Source organism: Callospermophilus lateralis, chromosome 1 (assembly GCF_048772815.1).
Source record: "Callospermophilus lateralis isolate mCalLat2 chromosome 1, mCalLat2.hap1, whole genome shotgun sequence".
Taxonomy (NCBI): Eukaryota; Metazoa; Chordata; class Mammalia; order Rodentia; family Sciuridae; genus Callospermophilus; species Callospermophilus lateralis.
Window position 1 is genome coordinate 13528200 of NC_135305.1, and position 26828 is coordinate 13555027.

The 26828-nt window shown below is 37.4% G+C and overlaps 1 protein-coding gene across 1 annotated transcript in view; it reads right to left on the minus strand.

Moving 5' to 3' along the window:
• Positions 1-26828, minus strand: part of Mgam (maltase-glucoamylase) — a 226757-nt gene that overhangs the window by 165675 nt on the left and 34254 nt on the right. The window contains exons 18-34 of the mRNA XM_077109605.1: positions 25778-25862; positions 25289-25345; positions 24615-24739; positions 20319-20407; positions 17929-17978; positions 17349-17516; positions 14572-14724; positions 14109-14309; positions 10507-10661; positions 9002-9170; positions 8653-8749; positions 7715-7827; positions 5979-6104; positions 4747-4875; positions 4377-4487; positions 4025-4087; positions 185-319 (exon numbers count right to left, since the gene is read on the minus strand). Of these exons, the coding sequence (XP_076965720.1) occupies positions 185-319; positions 4025-4087; positions 4377-4487; positions 4747-4875; positions 5979-6104; positions 7715-7827; positions 8653-8749; positions 9002-9170; positions 10507-10661; positions 14109-14309; positions 14572-14724; positions 17349-17516; positions 17929-17978; positions 20319-20407; positions 24615-24739; positions 25289-25345; positions 25778-25862 (2026 nt within the window). The remainder of the gene's footprint in view (positions 1-184; positions 320-4024; positions 4088-4376; positions 4488-4746; positions 4876-5978; positions 6105-7714; positions 7828-8652; positions 8750-9001; positions 9171-10506; positions 10662-14108; positions 14310-14571; positions 14725-17348; positions 17517-17928; positions 17979-20318; positions 20408-24614; positions 24740-25288; positions 25346-25777; positions 25863-26828) is intronic.

The window sequence follows — 26828 nt, forward strand, 5'->3', positions numbered from 1 at the left end:
CCAAGTGAGATAGCAGGACTCTGGTGGGGTACTAAGTAACAGGGGAGTCAGGGTTGCTCACTCGCCACTGGAAGAAATGCTGTCATAAACCTTTTAATTATTTCTTGGATGATTATCATCATCTTTACTAAATATCAGTGCTCCATATGGTCTTAAGCAATGATAGATACACACACACACTTACGATCCACATGCCATCAAACTTCAAGCTCTTCTCTGGATTCTGTGGATTGGAGTATAGTTCTGCAATTTCCCTCTTCCACCACAAGGCAGTTGAATTACGGAAAAAATCTGGGAAGGCCACATAAGCTCGGTATGCCTATAAAAACAAAATATAATTCATTTCATCCAAACAAATACATTAGAAAATAAACAGGCATCTTCTAACAACTACATGATACTAAGTACCACTTGATGGTAGACAGTGCTAGTATGAACACAGCCTACATATTGTCTAGGTTTACTAGAAATATACTGAGGGTATTGGAGAAAATAAGGATGAATTTCACATATTTGAAAATGACCATAAACTGTTTCCTCTTTATATCATCATAAATGGTATCAAAATAACACCCTGACTCACTGTCCCCTGCTTCAAGATGCCCAGCCTCCAATTTCTATCTGGCCATTTCTTAAGCTCTCCTTGAAGATCCTGCAGGAGACAGGGAGCAACTGTAGCTGGAAAGGGGAGGTATCATAGGTACTCTACTAGAGGGAAGACAACGTACTGGTGGCATGGTACTGTGTCATTTCCACTGGGAACATGGGGAAGGGGAGAGATTACATTTTATGACATTAGACTGGAATGCATGAGTGTTTTCTATGGCTTCAGAACCACATGTGCATTGCAGTTGTGTGTAACATACTATGGGAGAACTTAAGGAGGAAGCTTTAATAAATCTCTTCTTCTTCACTCAAACAGGAAGAGCGATGTCTTCATCTGAGCATGAAAAGTGGATCCAAGGAATCACTTTTGAACAAGACTTTAAACTTTGCAGAAGAAATGACCTTGTCTTATATTCTTCTGATTGATTTCTAGATTCTCAACAATACACACCTTAGAATCTACCATAAAAATAAGAAAATGATAATAAATTTTCTGGGCTCAAACACCTCCCAGCAGTAAATATCAGTGAATGTCTATGTACTCCATGTTGTTGCTTAGGGCACATCATAGCCTTTGGTGTGTCTCAAAACAATTGCTGCCTCTTTGTATACTATAAGAATCAAAGAGATCAATAATGCTGGTGTTGAGGTAGAGTGAATGACACAAAGACTTGATGTAGGGACACTCCAGCTCTTATACACAATACAACACAGGCAAGTAGAAACTCATGTTTCTAGGTAAAAGACAAAAAAAAAGGAACACCAAAAAACATGGAAATTGATTGGCATACACAGATCTGGCTTACAGGGATTGAAAGGAGTTCCAGCTATGGCCATGTCAGAAACCATGACAGGGGAGGGGTTTGGGTATTAGAGAAAATGGCCAAGATCAGTTGTTCCTGAGTGAGAATTGTATCCTATGTGGGATATAAGGGCAGTTATGCCAAGCAGAATTCAATAACCTAACTACATGCTGCTGGAATGATCCTTGCCCATACACTAAATATTCTCTGCCATTCTCGAATTTAATCCTTGTATTGCTTCTGTCCTCATTTTCCCTGATCTTCAAACAGAGATGTGCACATACGTAGGAATGGCCCAAGATGGCTTAACACAGTTCACTGCATACTACCCTAACTCAATACCCAGAATTACTGAATCACACATGCAAGTTTTGACCCAGAAATCTACTATTCCATGGGTTTTCTGCCATTTGTTTGCTTGTTTGTTTGCTTTCCTGTTTGTATCATTTGCCCTCAGCAATGCCAGACCTGGACATGACTAATCCCAACATAGCCAGCCTCACCATGCAGGTCTCATATAAATTTTATACTTGTTCAGTCTCCTGACAGAGCTATCTAATGAAGTATTTCTCATCAAAGGCACAATTGGCACTTGGGGCAAGAGAATTATTTGTAAAGAATACCCTGCTATCAGAGTTATGTGCACCTATAGTCACTGCTCACTAAATGTCACATGGTACTCCCATAGCGCTGTGATAACCCACACTGACACACAGACTTCTGAATCCCCTCGATACCATAGTTAGAATGGCCTAATGGCTGACTAGCTATAGAATTCATAAGGTAATAACCAATGCTATAACTGATGAAAGCACACATCTACCAATGTAAACATCTAGAGACAGGGAATACATGTCTCATAATGGCTCTGCCATGATCAGTTGTTTGTCCACATGATGTACTTGGATGGCCAAACTTCAAGTGACCCTCTATAAAAGTCAACTAGGTTTTCTCCCTTGAATTGTTACTAAAGACATACACAGATACATGATTTGATGAATGAATAGACAGGATGATCAATTCATTTATAGATAATAGATATGGAGAGTAGGAAAAAAAATTAAATTGAGTCTGAATCATTCTTTCTAATCTTCACACTTTACCCAAGTTCAGGTTCTATTTCTTCTACTGCATCTACCTCCACCATGTACAGATGCACAGTCCAATATCCAAGCAGGTTGGGGTCCCAGGTTGGGGTCTATCATTTTGCATCTAGAGGACTTTTGCTACCTACCACCCGGGGTCCCGAAGGTCAGATACCAGCACCAGGTAACTCTACACCACTGGATCACAGCATTGTCTGTTATTACTGCTGTGTGAAGGTATCCCATTCCTGAGGCCTTGCTCATAAAAAATATGATGATTCTATCTAAACGTAGATCTTTCTCTCTAGGAACAACCAATTGCTAGTCTTAAAAAGGCATGAATATTTGGCCCTAGTCCTGCCAGTCTCATCCTTGGGAAGCGGAGTCTTTCTCCTATATATCCATCCACTGGCTAGAATCTTATATTGCCTGGAAAAAGATCCCAAAAGGGTCTTTGTCCAGAAATGCTAAGTGGCTAACACCATAATTCACAGTTGCTGTGCTCTGTTCCCAGAGTGCTAATATTTCTGCAATTTAATCCATGATCTTGATAGAGTTTTGAGACACTAAAACTCATACTTCTTTGCTAACCACACAGAATCTTGCTTCATTTTTCCTTCAACCCTTGAAGATGCCCTGGGGAAGCAGGCCTTTTCTTTGACTTCCCAACTCCTCTGTGGAGGTTCATAGACTTCACATTCCCTACTACAGTGCCTGGCCAGAAAGAATAATTATTGTGGAATAAGGGATAAATACGGTAAGGATGTCCAGAAGAGTAACTCTCCACATGAGTTCCCACCCTACCCTGAGGCCCGGTTCCAGGTAGCACACCATTGATGATAAACAGGCTGAGGGAGTTGGTACACAGCTTGACCTCACAATCAGGCTGAAGGCTCCCTGGACAAGTATGAAACCATGTAGGTGTTCAAGCAACAAACGCTTCTGAAGCTGAAAGGAAACTAGGTCGGAATCATGGGACACCTTGATCCATTACAAGCAAGAAGCTACTACAAAGATGGGACAAAATTTCAATTAAATGCTAGAAACCAAGAGGTAAAGGTCAGAGGAGAGATCCTAGACAAGATGGAGATGGGGTCAAGATTATAAGTGTGAATAGGAAGAAGATCATCCATAAAAAAAAAAAAAAAAAAAAGATGTGCAGAGGGAAAATCCCAATAACTAAGACAAAAGTTGGAGATTCTATTTACAAGGGATACCCAAGGCAATGACAATCGCAAGAAGTACACCAATTCTAAAAACAGAGAGCTCATGGAGTGGAGAGTCCATGGCCCTTTGAAATATTACATGCCTGGTCTGGAAATGAACATTGTGTGACCAAAGCCATATAATGTAATACTTTTAACTCTTTGAGTAAGAAATCCCACAGATAGCAATCCCTACTCTCCCCAACCTGGAAGAATACGGTATGTAAAGGCATCAGCATACACTGACACCCAGGATGTATTTCCTAAGTAGGGCATGTACAGTATAGTGGGTGTAGCTGCCCAACTAACACAAAGAGCCTTTTACCTCCACTTGACTGTCCCAGTCTAGAGAGCTGTTAACAACAATATCAGGGTAATCAGGCCACACCTGCAGAGAGAAAAATATTTAACAGCAATGCACTTGGCAATTTACCCTATGTAGGATTACCTAAGACTGTCAACCACAGCCCTACAGAGTAATAAAACTTTTGATTATCATGTAGGGTTTATCAATATAAAAGTGAAATCCACAAAGTCCTCAATATATCAATAAATACTAACTAAGAAATGGAAACTAATGACTTCAGTATCCACAAGAAAAGGGTAAAACACACACAAACACACAAACTATGGCCCTCTCCCACCACGGAGACTAGTAGTCACCACTTAGATCATACCTTTCCCCAGACAATGCCTCCACCATTTGGATATTTGATGAAGACATCATCCTCCACTCCCCTAGTGAAGGCAGGATAGGGCTGTGTCTCATTGCCAGAAATGGCTGGGTCCTGCAAGCAAAGCTCAAGTCAGTCGGCAAAACAAAGAGAGAGATTGACAAGGGACAGAGAAAAAGAACTTCTTCATTGGGAGGTCCCTAGCTTCCACCTGCCCTCTAGAGTTTCTGGGAATCTCTGGAAATATACTTTTCTTATTGTACTTGGAGTTCTCTGTTCTTCATATGGATAGAGGGACAAGTAAAGTGGTTCTCCACGAAAGCCCAGTCCTCCTCCCAACACACTCCATCCACACAGGCACAAAAGGACTCACCAGGATGAGGATGACCCGCATCCCATCAGCCCTCATGCGATTGATCAGGGCTGGAAACCCAGCAAACTTGGGGCTGAGGGTAAAGTCCAGCTGGCGCTCCATGTAGTCAATGTCTGAGTACTGCACATCCTGGGGGAGGACACAAGGAAACAGTGGCTGCTGGTGCTGAAAGTCCAGCTCCCAGAGGAGAAACACTCCCACTCCTGATGGTGAATTCAAATGGCTTCCTTTTACCCTTGCAAATTCCTGATCCATCATTTCTTCTTTATGGATCCTTAGAAATCATTTAATTTTTCAAGTTTTCACTCATAGAAAAAAAAATCCTACTCAGCCAAAACTAGGATAATGATTCCTGTCAGAAAGGATTGTTGTCAGGATAAATAAAATCACCAGATGAAATATTGTTTTGTCAACAGCCACATAGGAATGATTGGAGGGGCTGAACATACTATCAGTGGTTCATGTTCAGAAAAAGTAATGATAACAATTCACTCCTAATAAAATAAGGAATTATAAATATACTACAAACAAGCCAAAGAAAAACTTGTAATTGCTTTAAACTCTATAATCATGGGGTTAATCACACACAGTTTTTTCATTAGAATGGCATATATCAAGTGATGTCCTCTCCATTCATGGAACAATTGTATACCATAGGAAAGGAAGTCCAATAAAATTAAACATGAAATTGGTCCACAGGATAAGCTGATACTATTGCACAGCTCTTGTCCTAAAGGGAAGCACAGACTTGTATCCAAGTATATTTCTTCTAGAAATCTACCCCAGGATCCCTACGTTCAGACATTGATTAATTTAGGGCTGATGGCACATTATACTGTAGCACTCATAAGTGCTACATACACAATGATCTGAAAATGAGGTAAGTTTTTCAATTAAAGCAAACTATTGTTGAGGGAGATTTTATTCTTATGGAACCATAGACTTTCAGAATAAGTGTCTTCAAGTCATGTAAAAGCAATTCAAGGAAGCATGCTACAGCAGAAAATGTTTTGGGAGTCTGCTCTACCTCCTTTGATAGTCGCAAGTGCCATAACATAGACCTTGGCTCCCCTCTGTATAACTGTGCTCAGATGAGGCTCAGTGTGGCATCATGTCAAAAAGCACTTTATATCTTTGCAAAACCTCAAAAAAAAAAAATAAGTATATCCAAACACAGAGATGCCTGGGTTAGCTACAAATCACAGAGCCAGTGCACCATGACTCAGACATACATAAGGGATCTGGGCAGCCACCATCTCCTCATACAAGCTGGCGATCTCAGAGTCATTCTCATATCCATAGCGACACAGCTGGAAACCCAGGGACCAATAAGGTACCATCACAGGCCGTCCAATCACCTAGAAAATGGACAGAACAGAGCAGATTAGTCATATATATATATATATATATATATATATATATATATATATATATCTTTGTATTTACTGATGTAACAACTTTTGCCAGTAGTCTTTGTTTCTTCATGTTGATTTCTCATAGGGCAGGTCTGCTAACAAAGGATTTTTTTTTTAGTTTTTTTTTCTAATTTGTTCTTTTTAGTTATACCCAACAATAGAGTATATTTTGACATATTTATACAATCATGAAGTATACCTATAAATAGGTTCCCAATTTTGTGTTTGTACATGATGTGGAGATTCACTGTGGTGCATTTATATATGTACATAGGAAAATTAAGTCAGATTCATTCTACTTCATTTTAGTCTTTATAAGAGCAGACACATAAAAAGTATACACAAAATAATAAGAATATACTACTCTAAGTTAGAAAATCAACAAATTAAAAGTGAAAGAGAATCTTAGCAGATGCAAAACCACTAGGACACCTTGAGAAAGCTTGTTAGAAAGGAGATCCTTCTCCTAGAATACTGGAAAAATCTAAATTTGCTCTCATTCCTAGAAGTACCTAGGTTATTGCTGAGAAGAATAGAACCCATGGGGGAAATGCCTTGTTTTGCACAAAGGCTCAATGACCTGCTGATTCTGTGACCTTGTTCAAATTTAAGTAAACATTTTAGGTTTTCAATTTCTTTACTTGTAACTTGAAGATAATACTAGTGTTTGTCTCGTAACATTTTTATGAGACTGAATGAGTTAATAAATGTAAAGTGCTCTGATATGTAGTAAGTAATAGGTAAGAGCTTGTAGTATTATATTAAAGTTTTTCTACTAAAAACTTTTTTCTAAAGTTGTTTTTTACAACTGCCACTGTCACCACCATTCCCCATCAACATCAACCCATCACCACCAACATAACCATCAGGCCTCAAATTATCACCATCATCACATTACCACCACATTCACCACCACCACCTTCACCTCTCCATCATGACTACCACTTAACCATCACCACCAAAACTATCCCCACCACCATTACCATTCACCTCAACCGTGACCATTACACTCATTACCTTTACTGCCATATCACTGCACTTGCATAACCACTACCACCACCATCATAACCACTACCAATATCACCACCTACAACACCACCATCAATGTTACCTCAACAGGTCTACCATCACCCATACTACCACAATTACTATCACCATTCCTTTCATCAGCCTTCCACCATTCCCATAAACATGATTACCACCACAGTCCCCATACCATCTTGTCCACCATCACAAGAACTGTACCCACAACCTCTTTTTCAACTACCAACATTGCAATCCTTTATCTGTTTATCAATCCACCAGCATCTCCAACTACCACTTTACTCAGCATGCCACTTTTACCATGTCTACTCCTGCTACTCCGAAATTATTAGGTTATGAATATAAGAAGTATTGGATAGTTTTTGTTTGTCCTGAATCTGTAACATGCCTGTCTCTGAGATACACCAACAATTCCAGTAATCGCATAGCGTTATACTAATGAATACAGGTTTTAAAATATTTAGGATGTTCTGTACAAATATATGATTACCAAATGAATTCCCTCCTACCTCAGTGTACTGCTGGGTGACAAGCTCTGGAGTTGGCCCCAAGAACATATAAAAGTCCAGAATTCCCCCTGTGGTGCGGTATGTGAGGGCAGGTGTGGGCTGGAATGTCACATCTGAAAAGATAAGAAAGTGACAAATGACAACCAAGCTGGAAACCTTCAGGGTGAGGAATTACCTCTGAAATCTGTTTTATCTCTTGCCTTATAGAGTATTAAGAAAAGGTATTCTGTACTCTTACCCACCCAGTATTGTAGAAGTTCACTAAAAGACTACTGGGTTCCAGGGTCCCATCTCTGCATGTTTTCCTTTGGTATATCTTATGACTTTATGATGTTTTCTTATTATGTTGTTTTAAAATTGTTATACTGACTTGATCAGTTAAGACTCACAAAAAGTTTGAAAATTAATGCTAAGAGTTTCCAAGTATACGTCACCCAGCTTCCCCCAATGACAATGCTCACATAACCATTATAGGCTATAGAAGCAGAAAACTGACATTAAGAAAATATTACCTCGGGCACGGAGCCTATTCAGATTTCACCAGATTTTACACACATTTCATTTTCCCAGACTCCTGATTTTTCTCCTGTTCCCTGTATTGAAAATATTTTCTTCCCATATTCATAGTCACCAAATGAGTTCTCTGACTCATAGCTTAATAATTAATTTAAATAATGTATCTGGTTATCACCAACTGACCTTCAGAATATATGGGTTTCAATTAGGATTGATATCCTTCTTAGGTGAGTGTAGCCAAAGCAAGAATTGGATTTAAACTTGTTGTCCCATGCTATTGGACCAAAATTAACATAAAAAGAAACTGCCACCCTCAAGATACTACTTTTTACATCAGGATGCTCATAGGTCAAATAAATTCTACAGTTACACAAGATAATTGATTTGAATACAAACTAAGAGGAACCCTGGCATCATCCTACCCATGGCATTGCTGTTCAGCAGGAGAACTCCATGGGCACTGCCATCCTCCTCTAGTCCCATGTAGTAGGGGTGGACGCCATAGGAATTCTTCTTATACTGAGAGTCACAGGGGAGAAATGGAAGAAGGTTAGAAGTCATTGTGCCTGAGAATGTAACTCAAGAAAAATTTGTTCACTAAATGATCTGATCTTTTCTCTGAAATGAGTTAAATACATAAGAAACACACATGAAAAATGACCCCAAAAGAATAAAAAAAAGTCTAAGTTGAGTCTGGTATCATGAAGCACAAGGTGACCATGATATGGCAAGAAAGAGGCAGAGTACTGATCCATAGTACTGTCTGCTTACCCCAGGGGGTTCATCTCTGGAAAACATGCCCCACGTGTGCCAGTTCAAGTCTCTCCTGAAGGCTGTGTGCTCATTTTCCCCAAAGCCATAGATGTACTTGGAGGGCAGGCGGGTGGAGATGCGGATGAACATGTCATTGAAGGTGAAGCCAAGGAGCTGAGAGTCCCAACTGCAACACACACACAAAAAGGGTACATTCAGAAAAGAAAATTACCTTGCCTATTGCCTTCCAAATGTTGGTTTTCTTTTTCTTTAATTATTTTTTATTTTTAATTTGTTCTAACTTATAATACATGATAGTAGAATGCATTCTGTCACATGATACACAATAGAGCACAACTTCTCCTTCCTCTGGATGTACATGGTGCAGAACACACTAGCAGTATAATCATACATGTATGTAAGATAAAACTGTCCATCGCATTCCATTGTTCTGCCCATCCTCACACCCAATCCCCGCCCCTCACTCACCTCTGAACAATCCAAAGTTCCTTCATTCGTCCCTACCTCCCCGCATTATGGATCAGCATCCGATTATTAAAGAAAACATTCGGTCTTTGGTTTTGGGGGTTGACTTATTTCACTAAAACCCTGACTTTTCAAGGACATAAGAAACTTTGATTCTCCCACAACCGAGAATCCATTCATCTCCTAACTCAACACAAAGTCTGTCTGATTAATCATAGATATCCTTGCAGTAATCCCAGCAGTGGCCCTTCATATTCTTTTTCCTTCTTATACACCCTTTTGTCAGTTCTCCTACCAAGAAACCAAATTCAGTCATGTATTACCATCTCACCTGCTACCACTCCATACAACTTCCTGCAGGCATCCGGAATGATATGTTTAAGAGTATATTTGTGTCATTTCACCACCCTGTTTAGGCCCTTCAGTGTCTTCCCATGAAAACACCCCATGAAGCCTTCCAGGCTAATCTGATCCAACCCACCTAACATCCCAGTATCATCTCCTACCACTCACTTCCTTTCTTACTACTGTGGACTGGTTTATTCCCTTCACTATTCAAGTTACCTCCTGTTTCATCGTTCCTGCTCTTCGTATTCCCTTCATGAGAAACATTCTTTCCCTTCTCTCAGAGATCCATATGGGAGGTTCTTTCTTCTCTTCTATGTCTTTTTTTCAAATGTCAATTCCTTAATGAGAACTAACTTGATGGTATCAAAAGCAATAGCCTCATTATAACTCTTGATTATCCTGCACATTTTCCTACAGACAGCTTTCACTGTCTCAACTTCCTTTTAATATTGTCAGATAAATTATTTTCATTGTAATTAGGCCAGAGAATTCATCTATCTATAAACACAATATCTAAAACAGTAGCTACCAAACAATTCCCATAAGAACAGAGCTGAAGGAAATAATTTATGTATGGATCTTGAAAAATGACAATGTGAGGTTTAGAGCCAGGTATCTCCAAGGACATTGGATCTGGAAAGGAATAGACAGGTACCCAACAACTGCAAATCAAAAGAGGAGCCACTTACATTACAGTGCCTGTACTCTTCCGGCGAATTTCAATCCCAAATGGATTCTCCTTAATGAGGACATCATAGAGTCGATTCTCTGAGGTGCTGGATGGAGCCCTGGGAATGTTCAGGGGGACTGGGACTTCATACCGATTATTGTTGGGATCATAAATCTAGGCCAGAGGAAATCAATTTTAGGTAAGGATACAGATAGGAGGAATGAGCTTTGGTATTCTATTATACAGAGGGTGATAACAATATTGTATCATGTAATTCAAAATGACTAGAGGAAAGGATACTCAATGTTCTCATCACACACAAATGATAGATGTTTGATTGATGTATGACCTGCTCATTCTGAACTGATGAATTTACAGAATGTATATATGGATCACATATCACAATTAATACCATAAATGTGCAAAATAATTATCTGGTTAAATATAATTTAGGCAAGAATTCTACTCTTAAAATCCATCCCCTTAGCAGAACCATGACATCTTGGACAATGTGTCTGGATGTTATCCTTCATGACTTCTTTAAGTTTAAGATAACTGAGATTGACTTAACACATAAAATAACAAAGTCAGATTTAAAATTTACTCTGAGTCTGTCATATTCATTGTTAAGGCTTCCTTTACACTCTCTGGTTCCTTTGACATTGGCATCTACTTGAAAATTATTCCAAAATCAGAGATGTATTTAAGAATGATTTCTGAATTATTTTTGTGTGTGAATATCTAAGGGGATGTGATTTCTTGAAAGTTTTTCAGAATTGTTTCCTCCCAAATACAGGAACTCTTTTTTGTTTTTTAAGTTGTTAATGAATACAATACCTTTATTTTATTCACTTATTTTTATGTGGTGCTGAGGATTGAACACAGTGCCCTACACGCTAGGCAAGCACTCTACCACTGAGCCACAATCCCAGCCCCCAGGAACTCTTTTTGATAAAAATAAACATACAATTGCAGAAATAATATACAAATTGATGCAGTGAGTGCCTAGGATAAATATATCCTAGTATGATATCATATTAGACACTAAAGAAATGACCTAAATATTGTAAGGTTATTGTTTTGGGAAATTTATATTCTAATGGGAAATAATTGGAAAACCTAGAAGAAATCGATACATTTTTAGACACTTATGATCTGCAAAAATTGAATCAAGACATAGAAAACTTATATAGACCAATAACTAGTAATGGGATATAAGCAGTAATAAGATGCCTTCAAAGAAAAGGCTAGTAACAGATGGATTGTCAGCTAAATTCTACCTGACTTTAAAGATCCAATCTCAATGCTCTTCAAATTATACCATGAAATAAAAAGGGATGAAATATTTGCAATGTCATTCTATGATGCCATTCTCATACTCATCCAAAACCAGGTAAGGACCCATCAAGGAAAGAAAATTACGATCCCAATATTGCTTGGGTGCAAAAATGCTTAAGAAAATATTATTAGCCAATTATATTCAGCAACATCTTCAGAAAATTGTACAATCTTGACCAAATTAGTTTAATCTCAGAGATACAAGGATGGCTTACATACACAAATCAATAAATATAATATATCACATAAATAGAATTAAGGACAAAAATCACTAGGTCATCAAAACAGATGCAGAGAAAACCTTCGACAAAATATAGCATCCATTAATGATTTAAAAAAAAAACACTGAAGAAACTAGGAAAAGCAAGGCATGTAATTACCATATGACCCATCTATAAAACTTCCTTGGTAATTATCCTGAATAATCAATGTTATCATACTTTAATCTTATAATGAATCATACATACACATGTAAAAAAAAAAACAGCACAATTCACAATAGCCAAACTATGGAACCACACTACATGACCATCAATGGATGAATGGATAAAGAAAATATGGTATATATACACAATGGACTTTACTCAGTCATAAAGAAAAATGAAATTACATCATTGTCATGAAAATGAATGAAACACGAGAACACTGTGTTAAGTTACATAAGTCAAACTCAGAAGAGCAAGGGTAGTATGTTTTCTCTCATATATGGAAGCTAGAGCGGAAAAAGGACTAAAAAGTTATAGTGGAGTCTCATGAAAATCACAAGGCAATCAGTAGAATGGAGAAAAAAGGTTGAGGGGTAGGAGGAAGGGAAGGGAGGGGAAGTTCTGGAGAGTGATATTGATCAAATTTATTGTTATATTGTGTGACTGTACAAATATGTGACAAATACTCCCACCATTATGTACAACTATAATGAACCAACAAAATATGTAGGACAATAAAGCAACAACAAACATAAACCACAGAGTATTAAAGTGAACTCAAAAAGATGTAAATATGTTGGACAGAGTTACTGCATGGTTGAGAGGTGGGGTAGGCACAACTAAAACCTAGAATATGAGCAAGTTCATTTATTTTGACCCATTATGTACCTTCTACAGGCTAACACTATGGTGAGGACACAAACAAAAAGAGCATCTTGCTGGGTGTGGTGGCACATGCCTGAAATCCCAGTGACTTGGGAGGCTGAGACAGGATGATCACAAATTCAAAACCAGCCTCAGCAAAAAGCAAGGAACTAAACAACTCACTGAGTCCCTGTCTCTAAATAAAATACAAAATAGGGCTGGGGATGTGGCTTAGTGGTTGTGTGCCCCTGAGTCCAATCTCTGATAACAAAAAAAAAAAAAAAAACAGCAAAACATCTTCCCTAAATTAGAATATGTAAAAGAACTCAGACTCTAAGTTAATCTCAGATTGTGCAAAATCTTTTAGGCCCAGCACATTGGTATGATTCCTTTGTTTATTCTCTCAACAAACTTGTCAATGATTACTATCCATGAGCTTCTTTGTTAGATTTCAGAAGCACCAGGAGTAAATTCCAAATTCCAGCTCTCCAGAAGGTTAAAGTTTAATAGAGAAATTGACATAACAACAACTAGTTTCTCCCCATATAAGGGGGAAAAATTACTGTACTTCAGTATTTATTTCACAGATACCTCAAATATAGTACCCAAAAAATAACTTATCATTTTGTATAGTCTTATATGGTCCAAGTATAAACCTTTTCAGAAATCTTCAATTCAGTTAATGTCACAACACCCACACAAACGTGAAAAAGAAGATGGTAAACATTGTCCAAGATTCCCTCTCCCTTATCAGTATGGGCATCAAGATCTGGGATTCCCAGATCTTGTAACCCACTTTCAGTCTCAAAGATATCTATTCTTCTCTTTCTCTTGTCCTCTACTAGTCAAAGCTCAATCCCCACCCCAACCCAAGCAACTGGAAACCTTAAAAGCTCTCTCTCAGTGTCTTCTCCGTCTAACTATTGTCCTGAGAGTAGCCCCAAACATTTTCTAAATGAAAACTAGAACAGGTTAAACTGGTCTATCAATGAGTTCTCATTGCATTTTTAACAGTATAATGATCTTGTTTACTATGGCATGAAACTTAAAAGAGTAATCCTAAATTAGGGCTCTGTAAACTTAACTCAGAAAAAGGAATAGAATCGATAAAATTATGGGTTTTTTTTGTGGGTGTATATCATTATTATGGACCAAAAAAATGTAATGATACTAAAAAGGCCTACTCAGTACCTGATAAAAGCACCAAGTTTACCTTAAATTGCAGCATTTCATCCTTGTGGTAGGTCACCTGCAGGTGGAGGGGACTCACAGGTGTGGAGGGGAAGGTGTTGGCATAAACAGAAGGCTTTAAGGAGATGTCAGCCGTGGCCCCATGGGAGTTGTACTGGACATTGCTCACAGAGTACAGATCATTGACAAAATAACAATGAGGGACTCCAACAGAACTGGATTCCTGGAAAGGAGAGTTGAGATTGTAGATCAACAGGTGGTCCTAGAGTTGTCAAATAGAAATAATTAGAGAAGGCAATCTGTATGAGATGGAGCCAACACATCACTCTTTCATGTACATATAATAAGGTAATATGCAGACCAGGTTCCTTGGAAGCCCTGTTTCTATGGAGTTGAACTACACACCTGGGTACTAGGGCTATGCTCAAGAAATTGCTGCCTAAGGTTAAAGATCTGGGTGTCCATCAACACCTCAGTGTGGTTACCTCCCAGGCACAGCCACGGGCAATGCAGTTTGCTTCAGATGCACCATGCTCATCAGGGTAGCAGTCTATTTTTTCTTCATCTCTGATGATTGTGTTCCACTCCACTGTGTATTCCTCTCCCAGCACAAGACTGATCTCTGTGATGATGGCAACCTGAAGGAGTGGAAAACACAGAAAGCAATATCCTCAGAACAAAGGCCTGGCAAGATTTAAATATTTTTAGCAACTTTCAACAATCCAAGTAACATTTGAATGTAATTCATATGGAAAGAGCTATATAAATGAAAGGAAAAAATTTAGTAGCAATATGGCAAATATTACTACTCTATCACAATCTTGAGCATTATATTGTGGAAAGAATGAGATCAAAAAAAACACCGCTTTCTTTCATTCCCTGAGTTCTCTTCCTCTTCTGCGTTTCATCACTGGATTTCTTCTGGTATTGCCAAATTGCCTTTATCTCTTGCCCTCCACTCCCCAAACCAGTATTCCCCATTGGACTAGAGGTTTAGAAAGAACAAAGCAATATGAATCATATGGCCCAGACTTTCATTCCCATTCTTCATTGGGATCTTCAATGAATTATTTCCATTCTTTGGATCTTAGCTGTAACAACTGCAAAATTGGTGAGTTGGGAAAATCATCGCATTTTTTTAATTGCTAACATTCCAGTCTCTTCATTTCTCCAACCCAGATGACCAAAATTTGAAATCTTTTTTATTTTGGGGGGGGGAATCACACTTACCATGTAAAATATTTAACATTTCTATGTTTTTCTTATAATTTCCTCTTATTTAAATAGCACTTTCTATAGTTAATGTGGTTGTTCTCATTTGTCTGGAACTATATGACCACATTTTAAAGATTATCATATTTTTTCAGTCTCCCAATTCAAATCATCTCAAATATCCCTGTTCTACTAATACTACCCTCAACTCCACTTGGAAGAATGCCCAGATTTAAAGATCACTGTAAGACTGTGTGAGAGAATTTAATGAAATGATCTTCTCACTTTGGCACTTCAGTCTCTAAAGTCAAAGGCATTTCCTTCTATCTAAACTTATGTCCTTCCAAAAGTGAAGACAAGCTATGTGAGTTACACAAAATTTACAGACTGATAATTGAGGAATATTTGCTCTCTTGAATTGCCTTATCTGCTATCTCAACTTGGAGTGTGATAACTAGGAAAAAGTTCTTTCTAGAAAAATGATGGCCATTTGTGGAATACACTGCTACTTGCTTTCCTTATATAAAATAGTCCCTTTTTTCTGTTTCAGTGTAGAAATCCTAAGTTCCCAAGAGAAAGATCAATGTAGCATAGTGATAGTTATGAAATAGTAAGTTCAAGTTCACTGAAAGTTGCTAGTTAGGGGGATCTTTCTTTTGATTTAAGGACTTTCACTTCACCTTATATCTTCTCTTTGTTTTCCACTTTTACCCTAATTTGTCCCACCATCGGTACATAGTAACTAGAACTCAGCAATCACTTCCAGTCCCAAGAAAAGACAAGACCTCAATTGTGATAAACTTGAGCCACTGAACCAATGCCAGCAATGGTCCACCTTCTAAACTACTAGTTGCAAATGGGGAAAATTTCAATTTGTTACAATTTTTTGTGCTCTGTCATTTGCAATTGATGAATCCCTATAGGATACACCATTTTTCAAGATCCAGCACTGGACTCAACTATTGGAGTAAGCTTTGAACATGAATTAAAATATCAGATAAAATTTGTCCTAAGTTCATTTAGGTTGCCAAGCCCCTTCCTAATTATTTCTTGTGTATAAATTATGTCTTATTACCACCCACATTCAAGAAAAAAAGAAATTTCTTCTGTCTATGTTAACAAGGTTATTTGGCAAACATAGAGTGAGCTTATTTTCACATATACATCCTTTATATGACTTCCACTTTGTTATATACATAAATGATATACTATTTATTTCTAACTTTATAATGTTTGCATGCTCAATAAATGTTGTCAGGACCAATGTCAAATATCATCAATATGTCATGATAGTAGAATCTAATTTTATTTATTTCCCCAAATTTGGAAGGTCCTCACAAACCATGTTTATCCAGCAGCTTTAATGCCAGAAGCACCTGCCAGTCCCCATGGTCAGGACCATCTGGAGAAAGCATTCCTCATAACACTAGGCATCAGAGGAAATGATTACTGGATGCACAGGATGGACAGGTCTCATCACAAATGATGAGAAATTATTTTATTATTATCATTTAACCAAAGAAGCAGTCATCAGATAGGATCATCAAAGACCTAGTCTTCAAGTGGTTATTGAGAATATATGTATTGGAGGGAGATTCTACTCATCTCATCTCTATAAAGTTTTTAAAAAGTAGTAATTTCAATATTGAATGCATGAGACTCCTTCCTCCCACCTTTACCTTTCAGCACCAGACATCAGCTTCCTCTTTCCCATTTCCTCTGACCTGTTCTAACTCTGCTCTCCTTATGTCCACTATAACTTTATCTTTGAAAGTGATGCCAGTGAAACAGAGGAGAACACTGAGGGGCCGGGGGAAAAATGGGACCATTAAAGACCATATCGCCTCATCCCTGCTCAGTGGAGCCTCCCTGTCCTTACTAGCTCTGCCCACCACCTCATCAGCACTTCTGTTCCCAGCCCTCTGATTTCCCCACCACAGGCTCCACACAGTGCTCTGGTCCTCCAGGAATCCACACAACCTTGGCAAGAAGGAAAACCAAGTTACTATGAAGAATTCCGGAAAAACAACTACAACAAATGGATTTTTACCTTCAGCTGAGCATCATATGTGACCTTGGGAGCAGCCTGACTCAGGACACCATTGTGTTTCACTGTAACGTTGCTGGGTTCCTGTGTCCCAAAAATTTTAATCTGCTGAAATGCTAAATTATTGGGGTCCTTGTAGGTTGCTTGTGAAATCTTCACATCCAGGCGGTTCTGAAAGTCAAAATAGCACAATGAAGCCCAAAGCTGTGCCTCGAAAACACAGATTCTCCAGCCACTCAAATGCTCCATCCTAGACCAGAAGCTCCCCACTGCTCTGAATGTCCTTAGCTGTCTCTACTAACGCATGCTCAATGACTACAAACACTTTAATAAAATCTGTGGGAAGGGAGACTTCAGGAACACAAACACACAAACATTTTGGGAAACATTATTTTTTAAAAAGCTGCTTTGATTTATCATTATTCTTTTGATAATATTTATAATGCAATTATTGGTAGTTAAGGTATGCCTAGAAATGTATTCACCCTGTGGTCATCAATGCAAATGGAGTTAAAAATAAAATTACACATATGTGCTAATAGTAGACAAGAGCTACACCTAAGACTCATAAAAATATACTCACTTGGGTGGCAGAAAATTCACATAAAAGATACACTTTATTGGCCACAGTATCTAAAAGCAGAAAAGAGACAAGTCAGACTGGAATGCTACCAAAGATACAATCTCTTTTAAGCTAATTATTGATGCCACAAATGATACGATTTCTTACCTTTTTACAACTGAATAATATTCTGTGGTTTGTAAGTGCCACATCTTGTTTATTCATTAATCTATCAGTGGACACTTATGCTGTTTCTTTATTTTATTTTTATGAATAATGCTGCAGTGAACATGGGTATGAACATATCTCTTTGACATACTGATTTCATTTCTCTTGAACATATACCCAGAAATAGGATTGTTGGATCATACAGTAGTTCTGTTGTTAATATTTTGAGGAATTTCTGTTTTTAATAATGGATGTACCAATTTACAATTCCACCAACAGTGTGTAAGAATTCTTTCCATTTTCTTCAAGTTCTCTCCAACATTTATATCTTATCTTTTTCATAGCAAACATTCTAACAGGTCTGAAGTGATACTGTAATTTTCTACTTGCATTTCTCTGCTTATAAGGTTGACCAACTGTGTATCCTTTATGTAAAAATATCTAATAAAATCCTTATCCTATTTTTATTACTTCTGTTTTATTAGCGCATTACAGTTAAATGTAACATTAGGATTCATTTTGATATATTCATAAATTCATACAATACAGTTTGCTGCATTTCAATCCCAGTACCTCCTCTTTTCTTCCCCTCCTTCCTCTCCCTGGTCCCCCTACTCTACTCTATTAGTCTTCCTTCTATTTATTTATTTTAGTTGGTATGTTATAGTTATATATAAAATTAGAATGTATTATGATATATTCATACATGCTCACAGCTCCTACTTTTAAATCAGGTTATTTATTTTCTTCCTATTGAGTGCAGGAGATTTTTATATTAATGTTTTATCAGGTACATAGTTTTCACATAATTTTTCCTATTCTGTGGGTTTTCTTCTTTTAATTCTGTTGTTTCTTGGCCTTGCAAAGGTTTGATTTACTGCCACATATATATTTTTGCTGTTGTTGTTATCTTTGTTTTCATTGTCATATTAAAAAAAAAAAAAACTTGTAAGACCAATGTCAAAGAATTTTTCCCCTATGTTTTCTCCTAGAATACTTGTGGTTTCAGAACTTTAATCCATTTTTCATAATAGCCAAAATAAGGAAGCAATGTGTCAATCAATAGACAAATGAATAAAGAAATCTTAATATATACATAGTGGTGTATATATGTATGTGTGTGTGTGTGTGTGTGTGTATCTGCATGTGTGTGTACATATACATACATATAATTATTTAATTTTTCAAAGGAGTGCTATTCAGACATTAAAAATAAGGAAGTCCTTATTTTTGTGACAACATGTGTGAACCTGAAGTATATCATAATAAAAGAAATAAGTTAGGATGATCTTATTTGTATGTAGAATTAAAATAAGTTGAACTCAGAAGCAGAGGGTAAAACAGAATTTGCCAGGGACAGGGGAGGGGGAAAATAGAAAGATGTAGGTCAAAGGGTAGAAACATTTAACTAAAAGAACAAGTTCCAGGAAGAAAAAATGTACAGCATGGGTGGTAATATGTTAAGTAATTTCATTGTGATCATCATTACACAATGTATAGTGTGTGTGTTTGTGTGTGTGCACATATATGTGTATACATATATACGTAAAATACATGTGCACATGTATATATTGTTCACCTTCAGTATGTTCAATCTTATTTGCTGATTAAGTGTTTTTAAATAAAATAAATAAAAAGAATTTTTTTAAAAGCTACATCTCAAAGTTAAGAAAATTGTGAACAATTCTCCAAGGCCAAACTGCTGATTTTCCTTCTTCTTCCCATTATAACCTTGAAGAGATTTCTTTCCAAGTACTTTCAAGTCATATGCCTCATGGAATCTAGGTCCTAAGCTACCACCCCCCAAATTTTTAGCATAGTGTGAGGAATAATACTGTTAAAAACACAGCAAGATACATATACAGTTGACAAATATATTGATGCTGCCACATTGACAGAAGTATGTTTTCAATATCATCAACATTTGTTTATAGAGGGTTTTTATATTACTAATAAATTACAGGAAGTTCATGAACATATCTTCCAGGTGCCCACTGATAACAAATGAGAACCTGTTAAGGATCACTGGCCAATGGAACAGTTGTGAGAGAGACATGTTTTTCTTCCAAGTGGGCTTCAACTTCTGAACAGTGCAAGCAAAATACAACTCTTATCTCAAGTGACTTTTCTTACTAGGCCTTGTGATTCAAGTTCCTCTCCCCCTACTAGAATGACCAGCAGGAGGAGGGGCCATGAGTCAAAGATGTAGGAATGGAAATTGCACATTCTCATAAGAGACTCACCTTTGGTTTCCCCGTCATCCCAGAAAAGTTTTCCTGTTGCTTCTTTGTTCTCATCCAGGGCAATAATGAGACCAAGAGGGTTCCTTCGACTGTGGGAAATAAGAGCTAGGTAAGACAAAAAGATCAGGACACAAAGAATTTTGCTGATTTGTTTCTTCAAATTTCAAATAGTAAAAGTTACTAGCAATAGATGGCCCTGCTTTCCTCTGAAGCAAAGGACAAATTAGAAGGTGATTCTTTCTGTCACAGAAGATAGAGGTACCTCAAACATTATAATTGAACATCCATGTGGGAGACAATAATTTAAGCATCAGAATCACTGCAATAGCTATAATAAAACCAGTGACTGCAACTATTACTTAGATACAAATTACTAGAGGAGAAAGAAATTCTAGACAATAATGAAACAGTCAGGTCATTTTAGAGATGAAACCTACAGAAGTGCCTGCCATCAGATAGGAGAAACTCTTCTCCACCTAAGGGCCATTTTTACTCAGGAAGCAAAAACACACAATAATGTCCATTTATATAATGGAAACTTCCCTTATTTGATTACTTACTATTATTTTGTTTAGAGTGAAAAACAAAACATTCCAATTATCTGCCTTATAATTTAGAACAGGAAACACAAAATAATGCTCAAAGAAATGGTGCAAGTTCTGGATATAGAGAAAGGGGAAGAAAGAAAGCATTTCTTTGGGCATCTCCTCGTGTTGCCACACCTCTGTACTCCATCCTGGTTTGCAGTGTCTCAGGTACGCCTTCCTGGCCTAATATTCCCTGTGTGTTCTTTCACATGTTAGCCTCCACTGCATAAGTCAGGTTCTGTGACCAACAAAATCACCTGCTTTCATTCACAGTGCAAGTATTGGGTGTCCTTGCTAATCTTGGAGAATAAATCCCTACTTGTGACCTCCTCTTTGACCTTTCATATTATAACAAAGATTGGACATAATCACCAAATAACCAAAGCAGAAAATGAACAGTGACACATAAAGTAAAATCCTACAGGAGTCCAGAATGACACTTCCAGAAGGATGGTAGACTAGATATTTTAAAGAACCTGCTCTTTAAAATATTACTTGATCCTAGATAAATTGCAACATATGTTCTTATTAAGAAACAATTGTTGTTCCTGTAGGAAAAATAGGTTATATATAAAAGACAAATATGACAATAGGTAAACAATACAATGAGCTAAATCCAAAGGATATCCAAAAAGCAAAACCTGGAATTTTTCTGGGGCTAATGAATAATAGGTCTAATACTGATAATAATAGGTGTAATACTAGGCCACTGATTGGCAGTTTAAAGTAGAGAAGTGGAATCTTCAATTCCCATGTGAAGCCAGATCTTAGATGGGGAACTAATATGATACCAAGTTGACCATAGTCCAATTGCCTTTCAACCGAAGAGAAGTCAATTCACCTCTGCAGGAATTAGATACACATCTGTGACCTTAAGATTTGGGAACTAAATACTAAAGATAATAAATCAGCATTAAATTTTCAGCAGAAATAATTAACTATCGGTGTATATTCCTCTAAGGAATTCAGATAAAATAACTTTCATATAGAGAATGAAATGACTATGGTTGAAATATATAACAATATTTAGGAGAAAAGAGAAAAATCTTCTAAGGAGCAAATAATATTTTTTTAAAGTTAGAAAGTCAAAAGTGGTCCCATTCCCTTTGCCAAAAGAGTTAGAGAAAGATTACTTGCAGATAAAATCTGAGCTTATCTTGGATCTTTGAAAATGTAAGAATACAAATAATACATGCTGCTGAGGTTGTGGGGGAAAAGATATACTCATTGTTGGTAGAACTGCAAATTAGTGTAAGCACTCTGGAAAGCAACATAAAGTGAGATCCTACAAGAGATTCCTCAAAAATACCAGGAATGGAACCATCATATGACCCAGCTATTCCACTCCCAACTATCATAAGAAAGAAATGGCTCAGCAGGAGAAAGTAATGGGAAGCTGAAATTTTAGGAGGATGAATAGGAAATTCTAAATCTATATACTCCATGGAGGTATAATATGTTAAAATACACTTTTTTGTCATGTATATCTAAAAGAACAGATCAAAATTTATCCAAAGAATTAAAATCAGCTAACTATAGTGATATAGCCACCTCAATGTTTATAGATGCACAATTCACAATAGCCAAATTATGGAACCAAATTAGATGCCTATCAATAGGTGAATAAATCAAAGAAAATGTGTCATATATACACAATAGAGTTTCACTCAGCCACAGAGAAGAATGAAATTATAGCTTTTGCTATAAATGGATGAAAATGGAAAGCATCATGCTAAGTGAAATTAGCCAGAGTCAGAAAAGCAAGGGTCAAAGGTTTGTTTTCAGTCATATGTTGAAGCTAGAGGAAAAGAAGGAGACAAAGGACAGGGAGAACTGGATATCATAAAGACATAGGGAAGATCAGTGGAGTAGGAGGTTGAGAGGGAGGGTAGAGGGAAGGGTAGAGGGAGGAAATGTGGAACAAATTCAACAAAATCACACTATGTGAATATATAACTATACTCCATACAGGGTATTCCATCTTTATGTGTATGTAGAAAGAACCAATCAAAAATAAATAAATAAATAAATAAATGAGCAAAAGGAAGACTAGTAGTGTAGAAGAAGGAGACTAGAAGGAAGGAGTAGAGGAGAAAAGTGAGGCAACGGGAACTGAAATGGAGGAAATCACATTTCACGCATGTATGATTTTGTCAAAATGAACCTACTTACTATATATAACTATAATGCTCTAATAAAAACAACAAAGACAAAAAAATATATGTACCTAATGGCTGGAAGAGTCCTCAGTGGTAAACGGCTTGCCTAGCATGCTGGAGGCCCTGGGCCTGCTGGAAAGATATTAAGTACAGATACCCAAATGCAACAAAATAGATGGCTATGTTTGTAGAGTAGTGCATTTGGGGTATGGTTTCTCTGTATGTGTACTAAAATAGCAGGAGATACAGTTATCAAGGCTAACTTGGAATCAGACTATGATGGGTCTTCAGCAGTCTCTTAGTGAAAGTTTCAGACTTAAGCCGGGATGAAACAAGTTAAGATTATCATGTGAGAAAGACAATTTTGGTGTCAATGTGTAGAAGAGCCTGAAGCTGAACAATCATAAAAATAAAACCAACTGGTATTGGATTTAGGCATATTTTCGTTAAAAAGTCTATAACTGAAAAATTAAGGTAATAAAGGAGGTTCAAAGAAAAAGACAGGTTTAAAGGCCAAATGTTCTCTCTGATATATACATGCTAACCTACAATAAGTTGGGGGAGGTAAGAATAGAGGTTCACTGGATTAGATAAAGGGGAATGAATGGAAGGGAGGAGGATGGCAATAGGAAAGAGAGTAGAATGAATCAGACATAACTTTCTTATGTTCATAGATGAATATACCACCAGTGTAACTCCACATCATGTACAACCACAAGAATGGGATCCTAATTAGGATAAGTTATATGCCATGTAGTTATAATATGTTAAAATACACTTTTTTGTCATGTATATCTAAAAGAAAAAATCAAAAAAAAAAAAGAGAAAGAAAGAAAAAGACAGGTTTGTGTCCTCTAAAGGACTCCCAGATTATTAAAAACAAATAAGCTAATAATTTCAGGGTCACAATATATTTGTACATATCTTTAGTATAGATGAAGACTACACTTTTGGAATCAAAAACAGAAAAATCAACAGCATGGGAGATTCGAGATTTATAGAAGAAAGGAGTTTCTGAATCCAGTTTTGAATCATAAGAAAGAAATGGCTCAGTAGGAGAAAGTAATGGGAAGCTGAGGTTATAGGAGGATAGACAGGGAATTCCAAATCTATAAGTGATAATGAATGAGGCAAAAACCTGATAACCATGCATAGATAGATGGTCAGGTCAAAGACGGTGGGGTGACCAGCTGACCTGGCCTGCCCTGAACTGAGTTTTCTTAAGACATGAGATTTTCAATGCTAAAACTGCAATATCCCAGGAAAGCTGGCCAGCCTAATTGCCAGTGTATTTAGAGAAACTTAAGAAGAAGCAGGGATAAGATCTTTCAAAATCCTTCTAGGTGCAGCTCTAGGTTGAGAAGAGGCCAAGGAAGGCCAAGGACAGACTTAAAAATCCCCTCAAGTCAGACACACATGCACACGTGTGCCTCAGGACCCTTCCTTCCTCACTCCATTCTGTGCTTCAGCATCCTCTAGTCAACATATGGAGACAGAAATGACCTGCTTTGTCAGGCTTCCCTTTGAGGACGTTCCCAGCCATGCTGTACCTGGCCGTAGTCGTCGTACTTGGCTGCTGTGTGGGGAAGATATAGCCTCCTCGAAGGTGAAGTCCGATTTTGTCTCTAGGAATTTCCATCTCAACTTTTTGCTTCCTCCATCTCAATTGGCCCCCCTGAGGTGGACAGATAGTCAAACACATTGGCCTTACTAAGAGCCAGAGCCTGCACTGATCACCCGTGTGCTGAGTTATCTATCCGTTGTCTCTCTTTTCCATTTAGCTGTCACTATATACTCAGGCAATCAAAAAAGGAAATAAAAAAATTAGGAGCAACATTTTTCATGGTTAGTTGAGGGTTTGTGAGATTGTTTGTTCTCTGGTGAGGAACAAACAATCATTATATATTATATAACCCAATAGTTCTGAACAGGAATCTGATTCCTGACCAAACTCAAATTGCCCATTAGTCCTTTTTAATTTGATCATGAGACACCATATAAGTCTTTATCTTATTGTTGAATAAAAATATTTTTTTTCAAATTCCATCATGACTGATATTATATTACTTAGTTTCACATTATCTAGGCTTTGCTGTGAAATTATGGAAAACACTACAGAAATATTCTTCAGTGAATGGATGGATTTTTTTTTTCTAGGAAGTCATCTTGTTTATACAGCTGCAACTGTGGTCTTCAGAAGTTTAAAAAAGTCCAAGTTACTTACAGTTTCATAGTCATACCAGATGGCATCAGGCACATATGCCGTTACTTTCTCTGCACCCTAAAATTAAAACAAATATTATCCTTTATATCAGCCTCTGAGGGAATAAAATATGTTTTATTTATTTATTACCTAATAGAAGTGACAATCACATCCTGAGCAGTTTGACATTAGTGTGGTGGTCACTACTCCCTTCTGCCTCCATATCACAGAGCAAATAATAATCTGCTGTGACAATCTGGCACACCATAGGGTCACTACTTAAGCTGAATTGTCAGCAGATGTTTCTACATTGGTTGAGAATTTGCTCAAAGATAATGACTTCTAGAGACTCTGTGTATCACATTTCCCACTTACAGAACCCCACCATACTCTCTTCACAGCTGACTCAGCCATAGATATTAAAAATGAGTTTGGAATAAAGAAAAAAATGGGTTTGGAGGGGACACAGAGACAGAAGCAGGGACAACAAGTCTCAGTGAGAATACTTGCCTCATCCAGAACTGGAGTGATGAGGAGGCCTGGGCCCCATAAAAACTGCCGGTGAACATCCCAAGTTTCACTGTCCTCATAGAACCTAGACACCAATGAGACAGATCACTGAGATATGGGCCAATGCACCTGGCAGCTCTCCCCCAGTGCATCCAAAGCATTCAGACGGCCTTGGCAAATATCCAAAATTATTCTGAAACACCTATTCTACCCCCAACCAGCCCCCAGACAAATCTTCTTTCCCCAATTCCACTATCCTCTTATTACTCCTTCATGTTAGACAAAAATTCCTATTCTAATATCTATGCTAGACAGATCTCAGGCTGTAATTCTATTTGTCACATCCTCCTTTTTTAAAAAAGTAGAATAACCTATATATTTTAGAACTTTGACTATCAAGAAGGAACTAAATCTGACCTAAAAAATAATAATGCAAATTTTACTTTTAGAAAATCTGCCTTTTAACAGGAAATTCTAGAAGACAGTGAAAACTTACACCTAAAATGGACATACAGTAATGAAGATATATGCCTGCCATATATATAAAGGAGGTTACAGTATTCTGACAAGGAAAGGCTCTTAAGTCCCACCTTGCAGAGTTAAATCAGAGATGCTAACTGGCTGGCAAATCAGAATATGAAATTCTAGAGATCCTTTATACTATTCTCATTTCCTTTCAAATCACAGGCTTATTCCTGGAACTTGAAGAGACCTAGCATCATAGTGATTTATAGGAGAAACCATTAGAGTCATACTATTGACCTTCTAGAGCCGGAAATGTAACTCACTAGAAAAGTGCTTGCCTTGCCTCCTATGTGCAAGGCCCTGAGTTTGATCCCCAGCACCACAGGGGGCAAAAAAAAACTAAAGAAACTAAGAATGAAAGATCTTAAATGACATCTAAGATGTAGAATTTGCTGGTGGAAGAACAAAGAAAAGCCCCCAAATCCCAAGACTTTTAAGTCTAGTTTTCTCCCCAGAAGGAGCAAGCTAAAATACTTAAATTTACTCCTATGGTAATATATAGGCTGCAATAACCTTACAAATAGCC